This window comes from Hordeum vulgare, chromosome 2H (assembly GCF_904849725.1).
Source record: "Hordeum vulgare subsp. vulgare chromosome 2H, MorexV3_pseudomolecules_assembly, whole genome shotgun sequence".
In the NCBI taxonomy this organism is placed as follows: Eukaryota; Viridiplantae; Streptophyta; class Magnoliopsida; order Poales; family Poaceae; genus Hordeum; species Hordeum vulgare.
In genome coordinates this window covers 629,398,777-629,408,237 of record NC_058519.1, presented here as the reverse complement: position 1 = coordinate 629,408,237, position 9,461 = coordinate 629,398,777, and the positions used below count along the sequence as shown (strand labels likewise).

Genomic DNA, 9,461 nt, shown 5'->3' with positions numbered 1-9,461 from the left:
CTTCTTCGAGTTTGTTTTCCGAGCTTCGATCTTCCTTGAGTTTGTGTGTCTAGATGTAGTCCATGAAGCCCCGTCGTAGATTCATGTGTCTTCTTGGGGCAGCGAGGTTTGGATTTTTCGTCATATTATGAGATTTGGTGTCATATGTTTCAGACCTATGGAAGGGTCGACGAGTGCGGCTCCGGGGTGCTAGTCTTGAGGGGAACATGCACAAAGACTCTCTAGTCGTCATCGACAAGGTCAAACCGACTACAACACGGAACAACGACAACTCGTTATTGCGGAAATAATGGTCGTTCGGTGGTCTTGATATCCTGAATATAATTTTCATTATATTTGAGATGTTTTGTACTCCTATGCTATATGGATGCTATGTTCATTTGATTTTGCATGGAGGTCTGTCCAATTTTCTTTTAGTTTTTTTTATATACCATGTCACCTGGACGAGACCTAGCCACATCCAATTTCTATAATGGACATGATGCCTTGAGAGAAAAAAAAAAGTACAAGCAGGAAAAGCAAGATCACGCGCACACGCACATGAATGAATAAACAAACAAGGAAAGAAAGTTGCCATAAATCGCGATCGCAAAGGCATCTGTGTGTGAGTGAGTGACTCGGAGAGTAATTATTTAAGCCCCCGGAGCGAACGGCGCACGCACTGCCTGTCCTGTCCTGTCCCGTCCCTTCCCCGAAGAATTCCCCAATTCAAAGAGATCTCTCTCCTCACATCCACCTCACTCGCTCGCTCGCTCGCTCCCTGCTGCCATCCCGCGGCCGGGCATGTCGTCGTCGGGGGCCGGCGAGGAGGGCCCGTTGCCCGTGGAGCTCCGCAAGGGCGCCAACGGGCTCGACAAGGTCGTGCTCCGCCAGGGCCCCCGCATCTCCGCCGAGGTAGGATATCGCCAGGCGCGACGCACCTTGCCTTTCTCTTTGGGTTCCGCCTGGTAGGCGTTCCGGCGGCCAGATCTCGGCGCAGATCCGTGCCGCCTGCCATGGGGCTGGATGGCATGCCCAGCCTCTGCAATTGCTTCTCCGATCCCGACCATTTTCCCGGCACAAGTGTTATTGTGGCGGATTTTCCTATGCGGGGCGGGACTCGCTCGATCGCGTGGAGCCCGTTAGGAATTGATCCTGGGGCGGAGATGATTGTTCCGCCCCTTCTTCTTCTTTTTTTTTGAAAGAAAAGAACCCAGTGTACGCGGTCGATGGTTGTTTTGACCCAAGCCTGACCCCGTTGCATTCAGTGTCAGGACTTTGCATCAGTAAACGCCTGTAGTTGTGAATGGTGATCGAGAAATCAACAACATGATCAGAAAGTGTCCACCGCGATCTGTAATGGTGTTTCTGTAATTCCTGAACACCAAGCTTTATAATATGCTAATGGGTGTGATCTATGTGCTCGTGGCGAGCATAGGTTTCATAATGGAATCATTTCCTTGTAACTGGGGAGGGCTTGTAGGTTATCAGGGGGAAAGTTTGATGCTGTGGAATATTCTCATCTGTTTCATGACCAGGCAATACATATGTCAAACGTTAGTAGCAAAATGCTCATTTCGTCTGCCATACAAAACAACCTAGGGGGTGGCAGAGTTTTTTACCTGCTGGTTTAGCTCTCTCGATCACATTTCCTGCTGTTGTGAACTTGTAATGCAAACGCCTCTTGTTTCTCAGAACCCGGGAATATTTTATTTTGCCTAAAGTGTCAGTATACACGGCACTACAATATTGACCATATACATGTGTGTTTTCATGATAGTGTCAGCTTTGCGAAGGGCCTGCTCCCTGAGGAATGGGTTATGTGAATGCATGGATCCATCTAGGAGAGTCACCGATGTGATTTTTTGCTCAGGAGGTAGGTACACCGTGTTGCAATACGGAACTGCTTTTACCAGGCCTACCATCAAAGGAGTCTCCAAGACAGTTGCTCGCTTAACTAGCTGTTAGGACACTAGAAGCCAAGCACGACATATGCATTCATAAGTTAGGACTCATCAATCAAACATAATGATTTTTTGTTGTTTGGTACTTTAGTTTATCGTATCGTTATATAAGATTCCCCAAACCTGCACTCATGCACCTATAGAGGTGATAGGTGAGGTTATCAAGCCGAAACGATCAGACAATCAATTTTTGACAAACCTCTTCCAATCTTCATACTGTTGCCTACTTTATCACTTAGTTATCCAGACATCGACGATAGTTTCTGCTGTGATGTTAGTTTCTGCTGCAATTAATGGACAATGCCATAAGGTCAGCACTGGCGGAAAGGTAAAAATGGCAGGTAAGAGTTTGAGCTGTACAGAAATGATGGGTGGTGAGCTAGTGATCATTTGTGATGTTGTTCTGAGTGATTTTGAAGTTTGTGACCCTACTGCCATTGTTATTATTCCACCTGTCGTTTAGAAGTTACCCCAATCATGCTTTTCCTACTGTCTTGATGTGCTTCTGTTGATATACACTAGATAGATCAGCCCATATTTTTCGGCATACCAAATTTATACGAAGAATACGAATGGGCTAAGTAACCATGGAACTATATGTTTTCTTGCTGTTCCACAAGGCTTGGCTATTGGGATTTTCAACACTCAGATCACTATAGTTGGACACATTGGTTGTTGCTCTTTGGGATATTCGGAATGCTGTTGCAAGAAAAAATAGGTATTTCTTCATCGCATAATTAGTACTCCATACATCCATTTGAGCGACAAGCTTTTTGGGACGGAGGGAGTATTAGTTAGTAGTATGAATATTCCACTTGATGGACAGCTGATAGCTAAGATAGAACAAGCTCAGTATAAATTATCTGCCCATTTCTTTGTGCCTTCAAGAGTCCTATTTGCTACAGGACAAACCTGGATTTCATGATCTTCACAATAGACAAAGAAACTGTATGACTATTACAACTTTTGACAGAAACAAACAGCGACTATCTATCCAAAATAGGAATTGTGTCGAGCTCCAAACCTCAAAAGCAGATACAAAGCTAATGTAACTTCAGAAGTTCTGACCATCTTTTGAGAGTTTGTTTTTAGTTAACCTGTTACAAACAAATAGCTATTTACTTATTTAGTCCTATATGTGTTATTTCTATCAGGTGTACCTGTATGGTGGCCATGTAACATCATGGAAAGATCAGTTTGGGGAGGAGCTGCTTTTCGTTAGTAATAAGGTGCCGTTGTTTCCCTTCTTAAATACTCCCTCTGTAAAGAAATATAAGAGTGCAAAATATGTCAGTCCTTTTAAAATATTCTCTCAACGTTGCTCAATTATCAATCATGTCTATATCCTGACTTGGATTGATTATCATCCAGAACTTTATAACATGCAAATACATATCTATATCCCTTCGATAACAACAACAACAACAACAAAGCCTTTAGTCTCAAACAAGTTGGGGTAGGCTAGAGGTGAAACCCATAAGATACCGTAACCAACTCATGGAGTATTATCTCGAGTTATGGTTGACATTTTTTTAGTCCAGTAAGTCAAACAATCTTTAAAAAGAAATTCATTGCCATCTTTCTCATATATGCCATAATGCTGTGGCGACGGCGATATTCCAAACTAGTATTTCCCTGCTGCTCTGCCTTGTCAACATAGAAATATATGTGGATCTGAATTTTACTGGAATCTTGATCCCGCATCTTCTCGATTGCCTAATATTTGCTTGACTGATTTCATTGTTCTGTCAGGCTATTTTCAAACCTCCAAAAGCTATACGTGGAGGTATACCAATCTGCTTTCCTCAGGTATGAGAGTTTTGTTCTGAACCTGTTTTTTACTCTTTTGCTTCATTAAGTCCTTCTGTTTTGTCTGATTTTATTTTTGCTAAGTACTTCCCCGTTCTAGTTTTCCAACTTCGGACATCTGGAAGCTCATGGATTTGCAAGGAACAAGATCTGGACTGTTGACACTGATCCACCACCATTTCCAGTACCGATCTCTAGTAGAGCTTACATCGATTTAATCCTTAAACCTACTGACGAAGACTTAAAGATCTGGCCACATAGGTGGGCATCCTAAATAACTACATACTTCTAGTGGATTCATGCTATTGTAGAAACTGGCATGTTTTTTCGTTATAATTTGTTGTTGAAGCCAACCGTAGCTGCCTGTGTGTTGAAATGTATCAATAAGGGCAATCCTTCCATTGCAGTTTTGAGTACCGTCTGAGGATTGCACTTGGACCTGGTGGAGATCTGATGCTGACTTCACGTATAAGGAATACCAATGCAGATGGAAAGCCATTCTCTTTTACCTTTGCATATCACACGTACTTCTCAATTTCTGATATAAGGTATGTTTTTCATCTCACTGTCAGAAATTCAGAATAAAAAAACAATATCGCAGTAGAGTTTGAAGTGATGTCGTAACAGAAACAGAATACTTAATCCCCACTCCTAAGTTTGTTTGTTCCAAATCTAAACATTGCATAATTGCCCCTTATGTTAACTGCCTCATTTTTATGGTACTTTGAACTAAAACCATGGCACTTATTTTGAATCAGAGGGAGTAGTTCTTTTTTTCTCTCGTCATAATTCCATTCTAATATTTCAGTGAGATACGTGTAGAAGGCCTGGAAACTCTGGATTACCTAGACAACTTACAGGATAGGGCCCGCTTCACTGAACAAGGCGATGCTATTGTTTTTGAATCTGAGGTGTGTTACCAAGGCATTTGAATCATATTACCATTTTCCATTTTCTTTGCATCCCACTTTCTAACTCAAGCATCTGTAAAATCACAGTTGGATAGAATATATCTGGGCACACCGTCAAAAATTGCCATTATTGATCATGAGAAGAAAAGAACATTTGTTGTGAGGAAAGGAGGCCTTCCGGATGCTGGTATGGTGAACTCTTACATTTGTTTGCTCAGAACTGTAATAAATTATTGCATTATAATCGTTGTAGAATGATTTTGAAGAGTTTCTTCCTTTTCTTCTTGGTTACAGTTGTTTGGAACCCCTGGGACAAAAAAGCTAAGGCAATGGCAGATTTTGGGGATGACGAATATAAACGCATGGTATGTGTGGAAGCAGCTGCTATAGAAAAGCCGATTACTCTGAAGCCTGGCGAGGAGTGGACTGGAAAATTGGAACTATCTGCAGTTCCGTCTAGTTATTACAGTGGTCAATTGGACCCAGATCGTGTTATTCAGGATTCAGTTGTTCCGGAGGATTCTGTCAGCTAGCCCTTAGTCAACTTCTGTGCAGGTAACATTTATACTAGTAATATAGCCATGTATGTAAGGTGTGAACATATGCTATCCTCATGCAGAGAACATATAATAGTATCCATACTCCATTTTTTATTGGAGCAAGTGTTTTCACTGAATGTAGTCACTCGCATACTAATTTTTTTCTCGAACGACGCAGGAAAGCTGCATGCCATATCATTAAAAAGGAATAAAAATACAAGGAGAGGCCAGCAGGCCAACTCCCAGAGATGTCTAATTACATACTCGTCATGAACATAAGAAACTCAACCTCAACCTCAACCAAACACACCCTGATCTAAGTATTAGGGAGGGCTTCACACACTATTTTCTTGTACAATGTACAATGTGCTCCAAATTATACATAGAAGTGCTTAAGTCCATAGTTGGGACATAATGTTATTTAGACATAATTTAGTCCATATGAGACAGGATGTTAGGTAATGTGTTGAGGTTAAGTAGTGGGCATCCTGGTCTCTAGACCAGATCAAGTGCTGGAACTTTGAGGCCGGATACTAGGTGTTGTGTATCTTTCCTACTACTAAAGATTTGAGTTGGTGGTGAGTTCACTCACCCCCTCCATCTACACGTGGGACCTACTACAACATCAGCCTAAATAAAATATGTGCCTGATGTGATCCGAACCCAGCATGTAGATCTTACTTTTTCTATCTAGACTCTGCACACATGTATAAAAAAGCTGTGACAGCTCATTTGGATGCGGGACCACCTGATAAATGATACTGTAAATATAATGCTAGCACTGTTCACACACATACGTATTGTTCAATACCTTGATAAATAAACTAATGAAACTGTTCAATACCAAGCTAGGTAGTCCATTTCTTGCCGTTGGAGCCCTGCTTCTGCCTGGAGCGAGCAGCTTGGCCTCCGGCCATGCTCGTGCACCATTCCACATGGTCACAGCTGCCCTCTTGAACATCGGCCGTGAGCGGGCACCGCTGGCCGCTCGGACCTACGGCCACCGGCGCCCTAGAGCTCACGCCACCGATTTCCCCTAGGTGGCTAGCTTGGCATTTTACACATTCAAGTTATTCAAATGGCGTCTGATTGTACGTAATAATTATATGCACGTGTCTTTCTAAAAAGACGGTATGGAAAAATTATATTAGCAGAAAAAGTCCTTGTATTGTACTAAATTAGTAGAACATAATAATTAACATCGGATCTATTGTAAATCTGTAATAGTGGTGCATGAACTTAATAAACCAAAGATGTTTCGCACCGCTATGTTATGCCAAAAACTTCGACAAATTCCATCCGAAAAAGTCAAGTTATGTGTCATCAGATGACGCGGGTTTATCAGGCCAATTACGTAGTTGTGACATTTACTACTTATATTACTGGTAGAATCGGGCATGCATTGCAATGTTAGAACGAGCAGAAACCTACGGGCATTGAGCAACTAGCATGGTGAATCATCGTAGGAGCATTTGGACATTTTTTTAAATCAAGCACAAGAAATCAGGAACTGAGCTCAACAAGCCTTACTGGATTATCATTCTGTCTATATTATTGCATTGAGTAATTATGTCGTAGCCTAGGTTGCCATTGCACATAACTGATGATTAATAGTACAAAACAATTAAACTTATTTCAGAAATTATGTTTACTTTCTATTGTTAATATAGTAACATCTGAGCAAGTTATTTTTTGTTGCCTCCGTAGCAACGCACGGGCACTATGCTAGTATCTGGTAATGTGTTGGAGTACTTATTGGGATGGTGATTTCTGGACTAGCTGAAGTGTTTGAACTTAGGAGTAGCCGATTAACATATAAAATTCATCGCTAAGGATTGTGACCACAGACATACTTGTTTTGATGGCTTGGTTAAGAACTCGGCATGGTATGCATAACCTGTCTTCTCATATTTGGAAATCAGGGATTTGATGTAGACTAATACAACTTACTAGAAATACTGGCAAGGTGGCAACAACATTGTGGAAACCTTTTATTGAGTTTCAATTGCAAAAGGCGCCTGCTCATTGTTTCATTTTGTTCTGTTTTTAGTTGTAAGTATCAAGATGCTGTGAACTGTGAACTTCCTGTCATATACATATACTCCCTCCGTTCCTAAATATTAGTCTTTTTAGAGATTTCACTACAAACTACTCCCTCCGTTCCTAAATATAAGTCTTTTTAAAGATTCTACTAGAGGATTACATACGTATGTATATAGACATACTCTAGAGTATAGATTCATTTATTTTGCTTCGTATGTCGTCATCTAATGAAATCTCTTAAAAGACTTATATTTAGGAACGGAGGAAGTACATACGGATGTATGTAGACATACTTGAGTGTAAATACACTCATTTTGCTCCGTATGTAGTCTATAATGAAACCTCTAGAAAGACTTATATTTAGGAACGGAGGGAGTATGTTCCAAGCCAATAATTGTTTTGCATCTATTCTGAGTAATAATTCCTTGTGTATGATTCATATTGACATGCTTCCTGCGTTGCAGGTAGACTATTAATATCATATGCACAAGGGAAATGGCAGCCACGAGTGTCAAAACATTTCTTCCATTCTATTCAAATCTTTGTTGTTTTCGGCGTACCTACCGGAACAGAGCGAAAATCTCAACATTGATTTCTGTTTCGGGATCCACATGACATAAAGGGACAAATCAGTGTTTGTACCCTGCATAGGGATGATCGAAGAAACATCTTAGATGGGTTGTAAAATAAATTTATAACTGTATTTTCTTTTCTTTATCACTTTCTTTTATTCCCAGATGCTTAAGTTTCATAGTGTGGCCAAAAGGCGAAGATGATGTCAAACCACCTTTCAGATAAACACACATGATGTGTAAACATGCCAATATTTTGAGCTGCATGGCTCGGTGGTTGTGGAACCATGTTTATTTGGATGCAATGTGCCTGCGCTGTGCAATTATGCACCATTGGATGGTTATTTGAAGGCATGACGTTTTTGGGTCCCTGAGCAAAACTGTTATTTTTGGTGAATCAGTTATGCAATCGAAGCAACACATGTCGGTCAAATTTGTTAGCCTAAAAGGTTTTAATTTTGTTTGGACATAACACATGTCGGTCAAATTTGTTAGCCTAAAAGGTTTTAGTTTTGTTTGGACATTTTACCTTTTAGTTTTGTTTGGACATTTTTGTTAGCATGTTTCGCTATACTCTAGGCCAACTTCTTCTAAGCATTGTTACAAGAATGATTATAGAACAATTCTCTAGAATCTTTTTGCTGGTGCATAAACTGTAATGGTTAGCTCGCACAGGTGGAATGATTATGATTGACTGATTTGGTTGTGAGCAAGTTTGAAATAAAATGTGCGGGATGCATTTATTCTATACTGGTGCAGCCATATGTATGAAAATGTTTCTTGTGTATACACCGATGCATCGATTAGACAGTGAGAACTTTCTGTACACTAAAAATGGATTGGTAAAAATGTTTCTTGTACCAAGTGACCTACAAGGCTACAAATGAGGGGACGAGTGAGTATGTCCACAAAGCCCCAAGAGCTATCGGGGAGAGGTTAGAGCATGTCCATCCCCTTCAAGGGCGTTTTTCGGACGGAAATAACGTCTCTTAGGGCGTCGTCGGCGAAATTTTCGACATGCGAAGAACCGATTTTCAGCCGCGATCGCAACTTAGCCGAACTAAAAAAAATTCAAACATCCAAATTCGATAAAATTTACTCAATTTTGGACAAAATATAGGTGGTTCCATTCATATTTAGGCGAATTAAAAAAGCATACATAATAACCTAAAAAAACTACGTCGTCCACGTCGTCTCCAGTCTAGTTCATGCTGAGGAGGTTGTAGAAGATGGTGTAGCCTCGCCTCGTCGCCATCGTCGTTGCTCGGTGACTCGTCCTCCTCGTCGTCGTTCTTGCTGCAGCCTTGCCCTGGATCACGGCTGCTAACAGGCTTGGTCGGGGTGGTCGCCTCCTCGTTACTGTCCGAGAGGACGATGACGCTGCCCCGTCGTGGCTACAGCGCCGCTCGACGATTTCCTCGAGAGCACAACGCTGATGCACCATCTCCTCCCTGACATAGTCGTCGACCAGGCGAGGCCGGCGTCGAGGTCGGCTGCCATCTCCATGTGTTCCTGCTTGACTACGATCGCCGACTCCTTCTTCTGCTTGACCAGACAAAGGTGGCCGTGGGGAGGGGAAGGGTCGCGGCGACCCTCGTTTATGACGAGGTTGACGCCGCGGCTGCATCGGCGGAGCGGCGTCTC

The 9,461-nt window shown here is 41.8% G+C and overlaps 1 protein-coding gene across 1 annotated transcript; it reads left to right on the top strand.

Moving 5' to 3' along the window:
- The first annotated feature begins 661 nt into the window (after nucleotides 1–661).
- On the top strand, nucleotides 662–8,122 carry LOC123428073 (putative glucose-6-phosphate 1-epimerase). Its single transcript, XM_045112237.1, has 9 exons — nucleotides 662–894; nucleotides 3,098–3,172; nucleotides 3,696–3,752; nucleotides 3,853–4,013; nucleotides 4,160–4,300; nucleotides 4,561–4,663; nucleotides 4,751–4,850; nucleotides 4,958–5,218; nucleotides 7,710–8,122. The coding sequence occupies exons 1-8, from the start codon at nucleotides 784–786 to the stop codon at nucleotides 5,194–5,196; spliced, it is 987 nt and encodes a 328-aa protein (XP_044968172.1). The 5' UTR covers nucleotides 662–783; the 3' UTR covers nucleotides 5,197–5,218; nucleotides 7,710–8,122.
- The last annotated feature ends 1,339 nt before the right edge of the window (nucleotides 8,123–9,461 follow it).

What these genes read in the sequence shown, in the direction of transcription:
- LOC123428073 (XM_045112237.1), top strand. Translation starts at nt 784, where the DNA reads ATGTCGTCGTCGGGGGCCGGCGAGGAGGGCCCGTTGCCCGTGGAGCTC. An exon ending in GCCCCCGCATCTCCGCCGAG is followed by an intron (nt 895 to 3,097) that starts GTAGGATATCGC and finishes TATTTCTATCAG; the next exon opens with GTGTACCTGTATGGTGGCCA. An exon ending in TTCTCAATTTCTGATATAAG is followed by an intron (nt 4,301 to 4,560) that starts GTATGTTTTTCA and finishes CTAATATTTCAG; the next exon opens with TGAGATACGTGTAGAAGGCC.